Genomic DNA, 20,400 nt, shown 5'->3' with positions numbered 1-20,400 from the left:
TGTGTGTTGTGTGTTTTTTTTTAAACAAATGCAAGGGTGCCAATACTTTTAGCTACAACTGTAATACTCTTTTAAAAAAAATGGAAACATGGAGATATGAGTTCACTATACCAAGTACATAAAACTGTATCCTAGCTATGTAATGCAAGCAGCAGAGCCCACACTGCCACGAGACAGAGAAAACGTAATAGTAGGCTACTGGGGTCAGGTTTACAAGTACAACCTTTAAACACTGGCAGTCAAACAGATATGCAGGCAGCGTTTTGAGTTTGTAGCGTTCTTCTGAGTCATGGACTAGGGGTGTAACGTTACATTTTAACAGCGATACGATACGCATCACGATACATGGTTAACGATACGATACATGGACGATGTTGGTTCATTCATGGCGATGCGATACGATTCAATGATTTAAAATCTATATAGTAACTATTTAGCAAAGAAATTAAATCTGTGTAAAACGTGTAAAAAAATCTATTATTATGGAAATATAAGCTGTGATTATCTAGGAAATACATGGACATTATATTTCAACACATATGGACAAACCCACCTTGACATGAACACAGAGATTACATACATTTATCCAAGAGTAGCTATATGAAATGGAAAGGTAATTAGACCCCTCTTTTTCATTTTCCCTCTTAAAATTGCTAAATATGAGGCACAGATACTTAGTTTCCATACAATCAATTATTTGCATTGCAAAATGATTCGATACCGATTACTGCATTTTAAAACGATACGATACGATGCAAAGCCAAAACGGTAAGATATTTTGCTTTTGCAAACGATATAGTAGATCATTGCAAATTAAAATCGATTCTTCGATTCAGTTACTATATCGTTACACCCCTATCATGGACACAATGCAGCAGAAGGTTTTATGCACGAGAGCAGCTCACGTTTTAACATTCCTTCATCATGGACAGGGTTATTTCAACCAGTAAGATTCCCTAATCGGGAGATAAGCGACCATCATGTCTCATCCACAAGATTTAGAAAGCAATCGTAGCCAATCAGGAGGGAATATGGGAAATGGGACAGATCCATGTTGATGACATGACTTTAGAGATACTGTGTACCGCTTTGCATGATTTTTGGCCAAAATCTGTAGGAGCAGTGTCCAAAAATGTGTTTTGCAAGAATCAGCCTCGTGGTGGCGCTAGAAGAGGGCCATGTGAAAAATGAGGGGTGGGGGTTGTGTTTTGGCAGGCAAGGAGTGTGTGTGTGTGTGTGTGTGTGTGTGTGTGTGTGTGTGTGTGTGTGTGTGTGTGTGTGTGTGTGTGTGTGTGTGTGTGTGTGTGTGTGTGTGTGTGTGTGTGTGTGTGTGTGTGTGTGCGCACAAAGTTGGGCATGGATAGGGGTAACGGTGGCGGAGATATGAGTGGAGCTTTTCATAGTAACTTGCGACCTGACGGTCTTAACAATCTAATCTTTTGATTAGTGAAGCAAAGCAAAACAAGCAAAGCGAGACTCCCTCAGAGGGTAGTTTTACGATGCTAAGCAAGACACAATTTTCATTTGTGAGTTAATGTTTGTTTTTGCTTAGTTTTTTCCTCAAGGCGCTGAATGATGAAATTAAAGGCTACACACAGCTTCACAAATATTTGTTCTATAGGACCAATTTAAAGAAGGTGGGCCAATTTAAAGAAGGTGTATGCCTGTGAAGTTATGCTGCTACTTTTGGTTGACAATTCATTGTACGTGTTTAGACAGCAAACTAACAGTCGTAATGACTGATGACCCTAACCCCTTACCCCCAGTCCAACCCTTGATGCCCAGTGCCAAGCGGGCAGGCATTGTGTCCCATTTTTATCTAGTCTCTGGTAGCAGTGTTGATTTTGACAGCACATTTTGATGTCTTTTGAATAAAATTGACGTTTATTCAAGGCATTTTAGTCATCTAAAACGTTATAATTTTAGACTAGTTTTAGTGGACTAAATACCATAAGATTTTAGACAACTAAAGTTGATGTAGTCGATGTTGGCGGGCCTTGGTGGTGTCGTAAAACGGCTGACGTGTCACTTGGTTGCATGCTGACAATAGATGTGAACTTGTAGATTTGCTATTTTCAGAGCGCAACGCCCGAGCACAACCAAACTTAAAATGACAAGGTCTACTCGATCTCTTCTCCACTAGTCCCTCCCTAGTCTTGCGTGGCCAGACTGTTGACTCCGCGATTTGAGAAATGCTCCCGTCAACAGTCTGGGGCACGGAAATAGAAACGATGAGATGAGCGAGATAAAGAGGATGTGACGCAACCGCTCCCTTGGTGCAGTAGCAATAACATGTCCTACTGGAAGCGTTATGTCTCCTTTCAATATTTCTGGGGGCATTATTTCGTCTTTCTCTGGTGTTATTGGTGTTACCTCCATGATGTTTTCAAACGTTTTCTTAAACTATACACCCATAACAAGAATAGGCCGCTCGAATTACTTTGTCTGAGCTATTATGTTTCTGTTATGTTTCCAATGGGACTACAGTTCAGTGCAGCACTGGCTACTTCCGATACTCGACGTTCAGGAGCTGCCGTTCCAGACTCTCTCTATATAGCATTCGGAGATTGTGGAATAGTTGTCTGGCTACGCGAGACTAGTCCCTCCCTAACATTTTATTCTAGTGTTCATTTGTTGACAAAATATGTTGTCAATATGACTAGTCTGAGTTTTAGTCATCATAGCTGTAGTTTTAGTTTAGTTTTTATTTCTAGTTTTCGTCAGTGAAAAAAGGTAGTCGACAAACATATTCCGCCATAGTTTCAGTCGCCAAAATCGACACTAGTGACCGTGTACACTGTGACATCCACAGGCATGTAAAATGGATGTGCAGTGTACTGCGACATCCACGAGCATGTAGAATGGATGTGCAGTGTACTGCGACATCCACGAGCATGTAGAATGGATGTGCAGTGTACTGCGACATCCACGAGCATGTAGAATGGATGTGCAGTGTACAGGCCACCTCCACTGGCTGCCTGTTAGTTAGATGGATGGTCAGATGAAAGACTCGCTCCATCCAGGTGTAAACACACTGCCCGCTGGCCGCCACACATCACTCTCCATTAGGCCATAATTCAATGCAACCCTGCCGGCTGCCTGCCCTGATCATAGCGGGGTAATTTGCAGGAAGGGGGGGTGCAGGGCAGCTTGATTTATTGACGGGGAGGGAGGCGAGGGATTATACGGGATGAGTATAAGCAGATTAATTTATCGTTCGTTTTATGTTCACCGGTAATTGGAAAATGTGTCTTTTCAAGACTAGAAGTGCGGAGATGTGGGTACACGCGCATGCCAGCAGGGAGGCACGCACCCATGGACGGACGGACGGGCGGACGGACGCACGCACGCTCGCACACAGACGTGTGTCAAATTAAAGGGCGGAAGAAAAACATGATTATACGATTAGAGCAGGGGTCTTCGACAGGGTGCCTGGGACCCCTAGGGGGTCCTCAGAGTTACTACAGGGGGTCCTCCAAATCTTTGTGTGATAGAAACCACTTGAACCCTAACGTCCATATTTGGAGAACTTTAGCCAAAAATAGCAGATCTACAAGCTCACAACGCCTCACGCTGCGAGGCTTTGTGAGCTTGTAGATCGGCTATTTTTGGCAAAGATGTTTGGTGTAGATCGGAAAAAGAGCAGACTAAGTACAGGTTGAAAGGTCATGTTTATTAAGTGTTGACGGTTCAAGACAACGCCTCGCAGCGCTGATAACACAATATGACATGAATCCAAGATACACTGATGATTGTGCTGTCAAATGATGAAACTATATGGAATCTATGAAAAGGTTTTGGGGGTCCCTGCTTCATCTCTCTCTCAACTAAGGGGTCCTTGGCCTGAAAACTTTGAAGACCCCTGGATTAGAGAAACAAGGAATGCAGATGCTTCCATATACAGTAGGATTGCATGATGATGCAATTAGGCAATAAACAAGACATCACACTCGGTAGCATCGTCATCATCATGTATAGAAAATGCTGAGCGAGGCCTCGATTTTGGATGAAGATGGCAAGATAAAAAGATGAAAGGTGTCTATATGTGAAAGAAGACTATACGTCAGGGGTCTTCAACGTTTTCAGGCCAAGGACCCCTTAGTTGAGAAATAGATGAAGCAGGGACCCCCACAACATGTTCATATACTGTAGATTCCATATAGTTTCATTGTTTGACAGCACAATTTTCAATGTCAATTTGTCAATGTCAATTTGTGTTTTCCGATATTTAACCACTTGAACCGTCAATTGACCATATTCCACACGGAGACCTTGCCATTAAGTCAATGAAATGCCACCCTAGTTGCCACCCAAGCTCACAACGCCGCGCAGCACGAGGCGTTTTGAGCTTGTAGATCTTCTATTTGTGGCTACATTTCTCAGAATATGGACACTAGGGTTCAAGTGGTTAATACAATACAAAGATTTGGACGACCCCCCTGTAGTAACTTTGAAGACCCCCTAAGGATCCCGGATTCCCTGTTGAAGACCCTTGGGCTACGTTATTGGGGTAAATGGATGACGGGAGCATCAACGTCTGAGAGTTCAGCCGCGCAGAAAGCATGAGCTCTGGGAACGCAGAGAAAATAAGTGATGTTGTCAGATGAGGTGGGGATGACCAATCTATGCTGAGGCCCGGCCACTGTTGAGACACATTAGTCGCCTGTCATAATACTTTATGCATTTGTGGCGGAGAGAGTCGCAGCCCCAGCCTGAAGCCTCAAAAGTATAGTATCTGCCCTCATTCTATAGGGATATCCCTTTGGAGTAATGGTTAAGATATTGGACTTTCATGCGGGAGACCTGTTTTCGAAGCCGGGTGGGGAGGTTTGGATCACCTCCGTTAAACATATACTGAACACACGCGTGTTCTTTTGATCTGCGTGTAATTCCTAAGCTAATGATAGTTATGGACAAAACCTGAAATGTGCTGTCTCAAGCGGACTTGATCCACGCGAGACACCGCCGAGCGGGCTAAGGCAAGCGAGTCGGCATGTCGAGTGTTGCGAAGTCAGCTTGAGCCGACTCAGCGCGGTTCGGGTTACGTAGGGACAGAATAGTAAATCATGTTTGGGGGGTGAGCGTTTGCCCGTCGGACCATGGCATTTGCCCCAAGTGACTGTACTGGCCAATCACAGTGTGTCTTTTCCGAGAGAGAAAGTAGATATCTTCTCCACTATCACACTTGATCCCCCTGTCACACCCACACACCGATGGCATAAGGAACCACGCAAGATGCATACCTCCCCACTTTTGTTTCTTCTTCACTGTCACTCCTTTGCAGTCCTGATTTGTATCAAATTAGTTTAAACATATTCTGTATAGCTTGCTGCTTACCATGAATGAGAATTCATGGACAGAAATGATGCATGGAAATGATGGACCGGTGCTGGCTTCCTTTCCCAGCTTTCGGGGAGGTGTTGTTGTAGACCAGGGGTCTTCAACAGGGGGTCCTCAGAGTTACAACAGGGGGTCCTCCAAATCTTTGTGTGATAGAAACATTTTTTCTCCTTTTTTATATTAAACACTTGAACCCTAACGTCCATATTCTGAGAACTTTAGCCAAAAATAGCAGATCTACAAGCTCACAACGCCTCGCGCTGCGAGGCGTTGTGAGCTTGTAGTTCGGCTATTTTTGGCAACGCTTTTTGGTGTAGAGGGGTAAAAGAGCAGACTAAGTACGGAGTGAAAGGTCAAGTTTATTAAGTCTTGACGGTTCAAGTGGTTAAATATCTGAAAACACAAATTGACATGATTCCAAAATACACTGGTGATTGTGCTGTCAAACGATGAAACTATATGGAATCTATGAAAAGGTTGTGGGGGTCCCTGCTTCATCTCTCTCTCAACTAAGGGGTCCTTGGCCTGAAAACGTTGAAGACCCATGTTGTAGACTATACAAAGCATTCTGAGATTGTGGATGGAATAGTTGTCCTGGCTATACGCTCGACTAGGGGTTCAGTGTCTTGCTCAAAGACACAGAAGCCAGGAAGGGGCGTTGCAATCAATGGAACCGGGGGCCAGAACTCCCAGTTCCTAGACGGAGGGCGGCTCAGTTTACCGCCTGCCTGAGCCCACTGTCTTCTTCCCAGCTTCAGAGAGTTGCATGTGATGTCAGAACTCCTGGAGACACAACAGATCTGTGGCTTAACCAATTTAAGCCTAGAATTATTGAATGCTTTAAAGCAGTGAAAAATAGCAGATATACAAGCTCACGGGCTTGTAGATCTGCTATTTTTGAAAAAGTCGTAAAAATGTGTGCAAATCTTTGAATATATGTATTTTCAAAGCGAACGTTTGTAACTCAAATTTTGCTTCTGGGGGGGACCCTGGAACTAAATATGTTGAATGGGCGTCCGTGGCCAAATACAAATCATTTTGGGGGTCCTTCACATGAAAAGGTTTGAGAACCACTGACATAGTAGTCTCTCAAGAACAGACTAACTGAGCTCCAGTTAAGTGAAAAGGACCTTTTCGTTGACGATGGCTAGCCAGCTTGCTGACCATAGAAACATACCGGTAGGTTTTTCAAAAAACCTTAGAAGGATTCAAAAGACACTTATAGAATCAGTCCAATATTAAAAATTTCACGATTCACAAAAATAGCAGATCTACAAGCTCGCAGCGCGGCACTCGGTGCCGCGCTGTGAGCTTGTATATCTGCTATTTTTCAGTAGTTAAAGCATAAAATAATGATACACAATAATGTGTACCCGTTCTAAATGGGTTTTAATGCGTGAGGAGGACACGTCGTCAGCGCTGCCGGCTGCTGTAGCCCACTGTAACAGCTGCCACAGTCAATTAGGAATAAGAGTAATTAGTAGGAAAAAAGGGGGTCACCAAAGCCGCGAACCATACGAGTGCTCCTGTATGCCAGGATAGTTTAGTTTTAGTTGTTGTCGGGAAAAAAAAAAAATCCATTATATCTTTTGAAAGCCACAGGTACAAGGATTCACGTGACCGGCGTTATTTTGTGCTTTAACTATTGAAAAATAGCAGATATTCAAGCTCACAGCGCTGCGAGCTTGTAGATCTTCTATTTAAAAAGAACTAGCCTACAGCCCCTTGGTGTGAAGCAGACAGACTGTGATGTTGACGCCCATTTGTGATGTAAATCGCATCACAGGACAGCCGCCTACAGGCCAAAAGTTGGGAAAATATTTTAAACATTTGGGGATTATGAGAAGTAGAGACACATCTGAAGGTGATAAAGTTGATGTTGGGCAAGGTACATGCGTTATTGATTTTTGTATTGTGTTTTTTAGACAATTGAGCAACTGCTGAACGTGGAGTTACAGATGGACGGTCGGACCAACCAGCATACCAGCATACACACTATTTTTTGGGGCGATTCTAATTAGGTTGTGGGATATATAAAGAAATGAAAAAAGGTGAACATTTGTGCAAGTTTTTGAATTGAAAAAACAATGTTTCTATGTCAGTGGTACTCTTTTCATGTGAAGGACCCCCAAAATTATATGTATTTGGCCACGGACCCCCATCTCAAAATATTTAGTTCCAGGGACCCCCCAGAAGCAAAATCTGAGTTACAAATGTTTGCTTAAAAAATACATATAGGCCTATTCAAAGATTTGCACACATTTTCACAACTTTTCAAAAATAGCAGATCTACAAGCTCGCAGCGCGGCACTCGGTGCCGCGCTGTGAGCTTGTATATCTGCTATTTTTCAATAGCTAAAGTATAAAATAATTAAGGCCCCTTCACCTTGGGCCCTAGTAACTCAGTCCCACTTTTCACCCCCTTGTGACGCCCCTCTCCATCATCCCAAGTTTCAAGATACTAACGGTCCATTTACAATCTCACAACGTGTTTTTGGCTTTTAGAAACGTTAACGACCCTTTGAAAACGTACGGACATTTTAACTCTTATACTGCTTTGGACGTTCCTGTTCGCCCCAATTCTCAAGAGACCTCCGCGCCAATACGGCGCTCGTTCGCGTTCGTTCGTTCGTTCGTTTACCTTGTTGAAGCTGATGAGGGGTCGCGCCGCCGTGTACTGTAAACACATTTTCCGCGGTGATGGTGTAAAAAATCCATTATGCGTTAACATCAACGGAGACCAATTCACTTCCTTGTTGATTTCTCTGGCTGTGAGGCTCTGTGGCCAGTGACTGGTCTGAATGCACGTAACAGGCAAATTCACATTCATTCTCAGCATGACGCCGCCCTCTGCTGCCTGGCAGACCAAAGTGCACTATTGCACAATCAAAAAAAATAATAATAATAAAATAAATAAATGTCTATCTATCTACTATAACGTCGCAAAGGTAAGCCGCTTTTTGATGGCACCAGACCCAATAAATAAATAAATAATCTGGCAGTAGGAGAGTTAACAGTTAACGCTGGGTCACAATTGAGCTGTGGTGACATTGTCGCTGCACTCCCTGGGAGCTTTGTTTCCGCTCGCACGCCGGTTACATTTTAATACACAGGCTCGTACTTTAATCCTTTAAACTTGACACGATGTGGAACACACACACTGTGAGAGGGGAAATTGGCAAAAAAATCATGTTTAATTCATTGTTTTCTTCAAACGCAAACAAAGGGCGACCAGCTAGTACTTAGGAATGTCACACAAGAACAGAGACTGCATGCGAGCATTATTTCACGCACGCACGCACAATAGCAATGTCACACAACAAACAGACACCCATGCTACACCTTACAGTTTTCTGCTGACACCGACTTACTTACATTTTACTTGATACAACAAAGTGTCTGTCTGTCTGTCTGTCTGTCTGTCTGTCTGTCTGTCTGTCTGTCTGTCTGTCTGTCTGTCTGTCTGTCCCTTCCATTGAAAATGTTTGAGAAACACTGCTATAGAGTCTATAGTGCAGGGGTCTTCAACAGGGGGTCCGGGACCCCTAGGTGGTCCTTAGAGTTACTACAGGGGGTCCTCCAAATCTTTGTGTGATCGAAGCTTTTTTTTCTCCTTTTCTATAGGCTCCGTCCATATTCTGAAAACCTTACACCTCGCATTGCGAGGCGTTGCTGGCTTGTAGATCGTCTATTTCCGTCAAAGAGGTTTCGTGTAGAAGTCAGGTTGTCGTGGCCAGAGGTGCTTGTGTTTAATCCAGTCATACACGCAGTGACAGGCACGTGCACACATAGACATCAAAGGGGGCTTGAGCCCCTGCCCTTTTATCCGTCTGTAAAAAGTGCCCTCTCCAGACCATGAATGCAGTTTTTACTATATGGTGAAAGAAATGCAAATGCCCCCTTTCCATGCCATACCTGAAGGCAGCGTTCAAGAGAATTGCCTTCTCCAAACTCTCCTGAATTTGAATGCAGCATCTTATGTTGAAAGAATTGCCCTCTCTGTGTAGAAATCCATGCCCTTACGCCACATCTGCAGTAGACTTGATTATGCTTAGTTCAGTGTGGTGTCACGCACTAAAAATAGCCGACCTCCAAGCTCACAAGGTGTCGCAGCGCGCAGTTACTATCAAAACCTCCACCTGCTGTCAGTCACGTCACACGTCACACTTTTCCTCTACTCATATCTCCGCCACCGTTGCCCCTATCCATGCCAAATTTGCACACACACACACACACACACACACACACACACACACACACACACACACACACACACACACACACACACACACACACACACACACACACACACACACACACACACTCCTTGACTGCCAAACTTGTGGTTTGCCACCCCTCATTTCTCACATGGCCCTCTTCTAGCACCACCATGAGGCTGATTCTTGCAAAACACATTTTTGGACACTGCACCTGCAGATTTTGCCCTAAGATCACACAAAGCGGTGTATACATGTGACCTGACGGTCGCTTATTATCTCCCGATTATAGGGAGTCTAAAGCCTCTATCAGAGTCCAGGGTGAAGAGCTATTCACTCCACCGCGGTGTAGTTTTCTAGCTATCACCTAAAAATACATAACAAAGCCTAGGTGATAGCTAGGAAACTACAACGCGGTGGAGAGAATAGCTCTTCACCCTGGACTCTGATAGAGGCTTTACTGGTGATATTTCCACCAAAAGACCCCTTTTAGAAATGTCAACCCCTGCCTCTCTAACATTCTCTGCACGTCCCTGCGCAGTGACATGAGCTATGATTTGTACAGTATTAATGCATATACAGTGCATCCGTAAACATACTGACATTTACACAAACACTGTAGCACACATGGGGCTAAATGTGACACACTGTGCCTTGGAGAAAGGGGACAGTCACAGTTAAAATGGCAACAAATTACTGTCAACGCGGAAACACTTCCCCAGTCAAATTGTCAAGGTTCAAATATTATATATGTCTGGAGGTGGTCTAAATAATTGTGACTGCCACTGCGACGAGAAAGTGCTGTTAATTAATTTAACGCATGCACGCACAATAACACACGCACGCACGCACGCACGCACGCACGCACGCACGCACGCACGCACGCACGCACACACACACACACACACACACACACACACACACTGAGCGCTGAACAGTAAACGTTTTCTGACCTAGCTTTTTCATTAGATTCTAATTAAATGATGATGTTCATGGTTGTTTGCTGCTGACATCAGCCGTACACAGAATGAGAAACATTATTATTTAATCTGCTTACCTACCCTACAGTAGGACCATACAGAGCGGTGGTTATCGGCCTTATTCATGTCAAGGACCCCCATTTTGATATGTATTTGGACAGTTTTGACACGTGTTTGGACCATTTTGACACAGAACCGAAGTATCAGAATATTTGTGCCAGGGACCCCGATACAGTCAGAGGAGATTTGTGTTGAAAAAGGTTATTCAAATTAATTCCAAAAATCACAAGACTTTTCAGAAATAACAGATCTACAAGCTCACAATGCGTGGCGTGTACATACATGCATTATGCTCATCTGCTTACCTACACTACAGTGGGTCCATGGAGCAGTGGTTATCAGCTTTATTCATGTCAAGGACCCCACATTTTGATTTGATTGTATTTGGCCCATTTTGTGTCACGGTACGTTCCTTGGAGTGTTTTCTTCTAACTCAACTATTACATGTCACGGTCCACGATCGCGACCGTTGGACTTGATTAGTTTTTTGGACTTTTGAGGAGCGGCCCTTGTACTTTATGAGTTGTGGACTTTTGGCTTTGTTGCTGTTTAGTAAGTCTTGTATTCTGTTACATCGTTTTGCCTTTTTTTTAGTTTTTTTTTTTAGTTTTGTTCCCAGTGTTTCCTGTCTACCCCTGTAGTTGTTTCCTGCCTTGTCTCACCTACTTTTGATTAGTTATGTTCTCCTCCTGTGTCCTGTTGTGCCCCAGCCAATCCCAGCATTGATTAGTTTGAGTTCACCTGTGTCTAGTTAGATCTGTGTATGTATTCTCTAGAGATGCAATTTATGGCTCTTTGAAGTGAGCCAGAGCCATGGCTCTGGCTCACTTCAAAGAGCCGTTCAAAAGACTGGCTCATTTGGCTCTTTTGGCTCATTGCATATTTAAAATATTTTCATTGAAACATGAATCCACAAGGTGGCACGGTCTGGCACCACATTCCTCTGCTGACACTGCCTGACAGTTGAGATCACAATTTTGTATTTACCCTTTTTATAAAACATGTGTGTGTAAATTAAGCTACCTTGACTAATGTTATTCATGCAACACCTTAAAAAAAAACAAGCAGGCAACAATGAACTCGCTCCTCCCTAGCGGCATATATAGCCAGGATTTACCAACTGGCTAGGCCTGGCACAATGTGAGCTTGTACATCGGCTATTTTAAAATAGCAAACATTTAAATATTTACAGGGACATAATACAGCCATTTGTCATGGAAGTGGACTTCCCAAGCAATATGGAGACCTTTTAATTATATAAATCGCTTAATAATTGTCTAAGGTATGATCAAATCAAACTGTAGTGTCTTAATTTGCTTCCTAGATAGCTGCACATTGCCGCGCCGCACCGTGCATCACGGCGCCGGCGGCGCCGCACTGCGTCGCGAGCCAATTCAGCCAAATGAACGGCTCCCTACTCCGCGAACCGGATCCCATTGTTCACTTCAAAGAGCCGTTCAAAAGATTCGATTTGTTCGCGAACGTTGCATCTCTAGTATTCTCCCCTGTGTGTTAGCTGTTCCTGGTCGGTTCATTGTTGTAAGTGCTGTGCTTCATCTTTGTCATTGTGTGTATTTTAAGCTACTGTAATCTAAGTATTATGAGTATTTTATGCCTTGTGATTTTCCCTTGGCTTTCCCAGTGTAGTTTTTCCCTTTCTTTGTTTTTGCCTTCGTCATCAATAAATGACCTTGCATCTTCACTGCTCTGCCTCTGACTACACCTCCAGGGACCCCCATACAGTGAGAGGAGATTTGTATTAAAATTCCAAAAGTCTCAAGACTTTTTGGAAATAACAGATCTTCAAGCTACAAACCTAAACCTAGTCCTAACCCCAACCTCAGTAAAACTATGCCTAAACCTAACCTGGTGAATGCTAACCTGCCGACGCTGGTGAATGATAACCTGGTGAATGATAACCTGGTGAATGATAACCCTAACCTCAGTAAAACCATGCCTAAACCTAACCCTGTATAGGACTAATGAGATGTCGGACTTATGGGCAGTCCCCGGAAGGAGGCACTGCTTGCTCCACCTCGCGCCCAAAAACGAACACTCCCTGGTCTCAATCTCACTGAATCTCAAAAACACACTGTGACATATATATATATATGGAGGTTGTGGGTTTGAATCCACTGTGACGCTTCTGGCTTTGTGGTTGAACACAATTTGTTCAAGACAACACAAAACATGTATTTTTCAATAAACCAAACACCTACCCACAAACCACAAAGCATAGAGCATCGCAGTGCGGTGTCGGAAGTAAACAACCCATTCATTTTCACCATAGCGTTTTTCATTATCAGCCACAAAGTCGTAGCAATTCAATGTACACTTACCACTAGGCTGGTGGTTGTAAAATGGTTATATATGCTCCTGTAGAACCCCCGAGTATGCAATCACTCTAGTTTTAGTAAAAACACGTTTTAATCAAGATCGCACGGAGAAGAACTGCATTTCCCATACTGCTAAACATGTACATCCGGTGAAATCGACGTCTGTGATTGGTCTAGCTTCTTCTTCTTTCATGTATCTTGCGGTTACCGCGGAAGTAGCTACTGCCCCCTGTCTTCCCGGCGGATTATTGCACGTCAGCAGAACTCTGTGAGCGATCGTCTTTCTTTTACAAATATGATGCACTATGTTAAGGATGACGATAAGAGCGTCCACAGAGATGACAATCACTACATTTCAGGCCATATGCTGGCCTGGATAACTAAACTGAGCGTGATTTAAGGGCTTTATTTCAGGAAACAACAACAACATTCGCAATGCATTCTGGGAGTGTAGTTTCCGCAATTTTAAAAATAATGATGTACACAGTCTTGTACCCTGCCCTTTTTTCAGCTTTCTAATTAATCTTTGCATTCAAAAAAATGTGAATATTGACATGATCCCTCTCCAGCCGAGGTGGCTTTGTCCAAGGCTTAAAAACGTTTAAATAAATACTTTATGAAATGTCTATGGAAGAAATGAATGCGGAAAACGCTTCCGACACCAGAGTGAGGACGGGGTGGGGCTTCAACTGCGATGCTCTATAGAGTAAAGCATCATCATAGCACCACTTTCAGATGAATTCCTCAATGTTGTTCATTCCTTTAGAACAATCTAAAATCAATCCATGTACAGTATTCTGGCTTTCATCCTGCCGTCCTCTACTCAATTCTTCCTGCTACTGTAAATAGCCTCTCCTATAACCAGATTTAATAATCGCCCTTTCAGAGAGAGAGAGAGAGAGAGAGAGAGAGAGGTTAACATAGTTTATGTGAATCCCTCATCCAATTGTACTTGCATTATGCACTATCACTGTCAACATTACACTTAACAGCAGACATTTAATGCTTGTGGTGAATGTACCAAGTGCATAAACGTCACTTTGTGGCGTGCGTGCGTGGCGTGAATAAATCATGAACACAGCGGGACGTTGTGGTGAAACGCTCTATTTGAAAAGCCGACCGCACTTTAATGTTGCGTCTCGGTTCGTTCGTTCAGACGTGATCTGTGAGACTCACGCAGTGCTCCGAGAAGTCATGCTGTTGAGAGAGAGAGAGAGAGAGAGAGAGAGAGAGAGAGAGAGAGGGAGAGCGAGAGAGAGAGAGGGGAGGGGGAATGGAGATGGAGATGGTGGGAACAGAGAGTGGAATTGTATAGACAGGAGCGTATCTATGTTCCCCCCTTACCTAAACTTAAACATAACACCATATAAGCTAAGTGGAGAACAAGGAACCCGGGGAACATAGAATTTGGATAACATGACCCTGAAATAGACACAGACAGATTAGCTCAATGGTAAAAATGTCAGCTCTTGTGCAGGAAACAGCTAGTGTTCCCTCCTCCGCGTCATCAGTGCCCACACCCTAGGTGGGGTTGGCAAAAGGGCCTTTCTTTAAAAAAAAAAAAAAATGTATCCCACGATTTTTGTAACCCATTTTTTTCAACCGGTGCCAATTGCCTAAGCTGGGATCCTGGGCTCTACTCTCCCTCTGCCAACCTGGGGAGGGCCCCGAACTGAGCTCACGCTTCCTTCAATGCATGAGGAGTGAGCAGGCCGCTTCTTATCACCTGACAGGGGGAGCTTCCCCAGTTGGACGTAGCGCGTGGAAGGAACACGTTATTCCAACCAGTTCCATTCCCCTCCATCAGGCGCCCCGACTGGCCAGGGGGAGGCTTTATAGAGACCAGGATTACTGCATGTTTTTGTGAGGGTATCTACCCTAGGAGACACGGGGAGAGCATGCAAACTCCACACAGAAAGGCCCTTTTGCCAACCCCACCTAGGGTGTGGGCACTGATGACGCGGAGGAGGGAACACGCCCCCAGCACCCACAGTGTGCCCCGGCGGGAATCGAACCCAGGACCTTCTAGCTGTGAGGCGACAGCACTACTGACTGCGCCACCGTGCCCCCAAAAGGGCCTTTCTGTGTGGAGTTTGCATGTTCTCCCTGTGTCTCCTAGGGTAGATACCCTCACAAAAACATGCAGTAATCTTGGTTTCTATACAGCCTTCCCCTGGCCAGCCAGGGCTCCCCAGGCATGGCAGAGGGAGAAACCAGGATTACAGGTTAGGCAATTGGCACTGGGTAAGAAAATGTGTTACAAAACAATAAAAAAAAAAAAAAAAAAAAAAAAAAAGTGCTGTGTGACTGTGCCCTAGAGTATTTCTACAGTGCGGTATTGATACTTTTACTCAACGAAAAAAAAGTCCCTTTTCCACCTCTGTATGTTTCTCCTTCATGTGGACATGAACGTCATGGTTAAAACGTGTGTTGCAGGAACTCCACCTACTGCATGAAGGTGTCCATGTCCATGACGGTGGAGGACAGCGACGAGGGCCGCTGCTTCAGCAGTAAGATCCGCCACCTGGAGAAGGCGGAGATCACCCGCAGCAAGATGATCACCTGCCCCGACATAGACGACTACCTGGCGCCCTACAAGCAGCCACACATGACTTGGTACAAGGTAGGCTTCCTATACAAGCAGCCACACATGACCTGGTACAAGGTAGGCTCCCTATACAAGCAGCCACACATGACCTGGTACAAGGTAGGCTTCCTACAAGCAGCCACACATGACCTGGTACAAGGTAGGCTTCCTACAAGCAGCCACACATGACCTGGTACAAGGTAGGCCCTACAAGCAGTCACACATGACCTGGTACAAGGTAGGCTTCCTACAAGCAGCCACACATGACCTGGTACAAGGTAGGCCTTACATACAAGCAGCCACACATGACCTGGTACAAGGTAGGCCTTACATACAAGCAGTCACACATGACCTGGTACAAGGTAGGCCTTACATACAAGCAGTCACACATGACCTGGTACAAGGTAGGCTTCCTACAAGCAGCCACACATGACCTGGTACAAGGTAGGCTTCCTACAAGCAGCCACACATGACCTGGTACAAGGTAGGCTTCCTACAAGCAGCCACACATGACCTGGTACAAGGTAGGCTTCCTACAAGCAGCCACACATGACCTGGTACAAGGTAGGCTTCCTACAAGCAGCCACACATGACCTGGTACAAGGTAGGCTTCCTACAAGCAGCCACACATGACCTGGTACAAGGTAGGCTTCCTACAAGCAGCCACACATGACCTGGTACAAGGTAGGCTCCCTATACAAGCAGCCACACATGACCTGGTACAAGGTAGGCTCCCTATACAAGCAGCCACACATGACCTGGTACAAGGTAGGCCCTACAAGCAGCCACACATGACCTGGTACAAGGTAGGCTCCCTAAACAAGCAGCCACACATGACCTGGTACAAGGTAGGCTCCCTATACAAGCAGCCACACATGACCTGGTACAAGGTAGGCTTCCTACAAGCAGCCACACATGACCTGGTACAAGGTAGGCTTCCTACAAGCAGCCACACATGACCTGGTACAAGGTAGGCTTCCTACAAGCAGTCACACATGACCTGGTACAAGGTAGGCTCCCTACAAGCAGCCACACATGACCTGGTACAAGGTAGGCTTCCTACAAGCAGCCACACATGACCTGGTACAAGGTAGGCTTCCTACAAGCAGCCACACATGACCTGGTACAAGGTAGGCCTTACATACAAGCAGCCACACATGACCTGGTACAAGGTAGGTCCTACAAGCAGCCACACATGACCTGGTACAAGGTAGGCTTCCTACAACCAGCCACACATGACCTGGTACAAGGTAGGCTTCCTACAAGCAGCCACACACAGTGTTGGGAAAGTTCACTTTAAAAACGAACTAGTTCAAGTTCAAGTTCAGAACTTCAAAAATGAACTAGTTCATTTTTAGTTCATAATTCCCCATTATGAACTAAAGTTCATGGTTCCCCAAAATGAACTACATAGTTCTTTTTTAGTTCTTTTTTTAACCATATTTTTTTTATACTTTTGGCTATTCAAAAAAAGGAAAAAATATATATATAAAGGTCTATATATATATAAATGTTTAGACGTTGCTGCATGCTATTATTTGTCAAAATTATTGACTCAGCCCATATAGAACCACACACAGCAATAATTTCATCCAACTTAACATTGAGGTGCCCACAATATTTATGTGCCCACTGCCTAGTTCCCAGTCTTCCTGCACCCTTATTGTGAAGGGCTGAATGTAATAACCATGTTATTGTCTCATTGTGTGAAATATCATAATATTCAAAACAAATATTTGACTCCAATTGATTCCCCACACAGTATTGACTTGATATAGCAATAAAAAAATATATATATTACACAGCAGTTGTGGGAAAACTAAGACATTGTTCAAAAAACACAATTCCGATTTTGGTCATTTTGGAAATAGGGCAAAACATATATTTTTCTTCAATCTACTGTCTTGACACTCTAACCAAAATTGTTCTATAAACCATAATCTACAAATTGGAAGTGAAAGAAACTTTAACACACATTTGAAATGAAAACAAAAAATTACATGTACAAGGAACCCCACTAGAAAAAAAACAAAAAATGACATGTACAAGGAACCCCACTAGAAGGCAGACGTTTCTAAACTGTGCACAGCATGTTTCCGCGTTGGTTAAAATAGCTGATCTACAAGCTCACGTTGTCTTGTGGATGCGACGCGTTGTGAGCTTGCAGATCAGCTATTTTCGCCGTGCAACACACATAGGACAAAGTATAGTCAGTCAGGCTTGCGAGACGAGGAGGAGATTCACAGTGCAGCAGCAGAGTGCAGACAGCACCGCATATCGGAACGTTCACGAGATGCAGTAGGCACTGCTGCGTGCTGCTGCGTGCAGTGCCTACTATTGGAGCATGTGAATGAAAAGAGAGACGAGAGGAGCAGAGGACAGACGACCGCGGAGGCGCGGACCGCCGCATGAACGGCCGACGAACGCCGACGAACGTCGTTCACGGGCGTCAGAATGACCGCGTTCGACAATATCGTTCATCAAGCGAAAACAATTACGTTCAGTTCACGTTCGCCCAAAATATGAACGTGTTCATGAACGATCGTTCTTTGAACGCGTTCGGGTACAACACTGGCCACACATGACCTGGTACAAGGTAGGCTTCCTACAAGCAGCTACACATGACCTGGTACAAGGTAGGCTCCCTATACAAGCAGCCACACATGACCTGGTACAAGGTAGGCTTCCTACAAGCAGCCACACATGACCTGGTACAAGGTAGGCTTCCTACAACCAGCCACACATGACCTGGTACAAGGTAGGCCTTACATACAAGCAGCCACACATGACCTGGTACAAGGTAGGCCTTACATACAAGCAGCCACACATGACCTGGTACAAGGTAGGCCTTACATACAAGCAGCCACACATGACCTGGTACAAGGTAGGCTCATGCTGGACTGGGTAGTGGAGTAAAAAAAAAAGTCTCAAAGGGGCCTTTTCCACCGGCAAAGAACCGGTTCGGGATCTTTATTCCACCTATGGGATGAACCAGAGGTGAGCTTTTCCACCGAGAACCGAGTTGGTTCCGAACCAAGCAAGCCAGTTCGTGGCCGGTTCGCAAGAACGAACCAAGGTTCCAAGAAAGTTGCCATCCCATAGGTGGGAGAAAGAACCCAAACCGTTTTTTTTGCCGGTGGAAAAGGCCCCAAAGCGGATTTCAGGGACTCTCTAGGTTCCTTTATAGGCATCTAAATTGACCCATACAAGTTTGTAACTTTGACAGTATACAAATGGAACCAGTAGACAGTGTACAGATGGAACCAAATTTAACCATTTTGGTTCCATTTGTACACTGTCAAAGTTAAGGGGAGACCTTCCAATGTTTGAGAACCACTGGTAGACTACACTGCTTCTCAGACCTTTTATGGTGTACCATGTCCAGGCAAGTCTGTGATGTAATCTCCAAATGTGGGCACTGTGGTGATGTCAGTTGGGCTTTGTTGATGTCAGTTGGGCATTGTTACCATGGCGACGACACTGTTTATTATCAGTGATGTCAGCAAGCAGACAGACGGACAGACAGCGGACAGACATTCGCTAGATTAATAGTTAGATGTATTGGACTCGATTATAACGGGTGTTGCTGTCATAAAGTCACTCCCCTGGTAAACTCACTGTGTTTGAGCTATCACTAGTGCTTCTAGGGACTTAAAGTTTCTGTGTGTGTGTGTGTGTGTGTGTGTGTGTGTGTGTGTGTGTGTGTGTGTGTGTGTGTGTGTGTGTGTGTGTGTGTGTGTGTGTGTGTGTGTGTGTGTGTGTTGGTGTGATCAGGAGTGTGAGCGGGTGGAGTGGCGCAGCACCATCATGGTCAACACCACCCACATCTGGATCCCTGAGGTGATGGAGGGAGACGGAGGAAACTACACCTGCGAGCTGCAGTACGGAACCAGGCTGGTGAGACGCACCACCCAACTGAAGGTCACAGGTAGGACATGATGGGTGGATGGATGGATGGGTGGGTGGGTGGATGGAACATGATTGATGTAAGCCATTTACCATGAGAGGGAGTGGGTTGTTGGCTGATTTACCACTGTTTCAGGGTTGTGGCATGAGGCGAAGCCAAGTGCCAAACACAGTTGTAACTTGCAAGGTTATTTAGTTACAATCATTGCAACACAACAATGGGCGGGGTCCATGAGCCAACTCAAGGTTGTTGACTGATTTACCACTGTTTTAAGCCAATCAGAATCCATTATCTGAACATGTGACCACAAAACAAAAAATGGTAGAAAGATACCTTCATTATCCCAAGGGGGAAATTGACATCATGGTGTGGTTGGAGGCTGATAACTATGGATTATTTTCATGGTGAAAAATGATTAATTGGTTCGGTCACACCACACTTTAGTTTAATTCTACCTATATGAGGGTAGATCCTGCCAATGCATTTCAATGGGAATGGTGTGGTTTGATGGTCTTGATTGCGCCTGTCGTGGTTTGGGTTTGTGGTAGCCCTCTGGTGGCCATTTTGGTCTTGCATTTGTGTTTTGTTGACCCCCCCACTGCCTCATTACCTACCACACCCTTCTTAAGCATTTTCTTTTTCTTTTTCAGCTGTAGCTGAAATATTTTATTTAGCTTACTGACACTGTTGTGATTAGACCTTATGGGTTAATAGAATTTTAGTTTTTGTGAAAATAAACATAGTTTCGTCTCTGCATCTGAGCTTCTGCCCTCTTGCATATATTTAGGGGGTCCCTGCTAGGGTCTTGGCTGTATTACTGTGTTTAGACTCAGGGGGTCCCTGCTAGGGTCTTGGCTGTATTACTATGTACAGGGGAGACAATGAGGTTCATCCAGGCATTTGCCAAGGAAGGCACCAAGGCAGAACTGCCAGTCAAAGCGAAAACTGGCCAATCACGGTGCGTCCTTGCCAG

General features: G+C 44.6%; 1 protein-coding gene across 1 annotated transcript in view; it reads left to right on the top strand.

Annotated features, from left to right (window-relative positions):
- il1rapl2 (interleukin 1 receptor accessory protein-like 2) overlaps positions 1 to 20,400 on the top strand; it is a gene marked incomplete at both ends in the record, with an annotated part of 653,669 nt that overhangs the window by 460,133 nt on the left and 173,136 nt on the right. Inside the window, 2 exons of the mRNA XM_080746524.1 lie at positions 15,370 to 15,556; positions 19,295 to 19,448. Coding sequence (XP_080602650.1) covers positions 15,370 to 15,556; positions 19,295 to 19,448 — 341 coding nt within the window. The remainder of the gene's footprint in view (positions 1 to 15,369; positions 15,557 to 19,294; positions 19,449 to 20,400) is intronic.

Source organism: Nannobrachium achirus, assembly GCF_963921795.1.
Source record: "Nannobrachium achirus genome assembly, chromosome: 17".
NCBI lineage: Eukaryota > Metazoa > Chordata > Actinopteri > Myctophiformes > Myctophidae > Nannobrachium > Nannobrachium achirus.
This window is presented reverse-complemented; position numbering and strand designations above follow the sequence as displayed.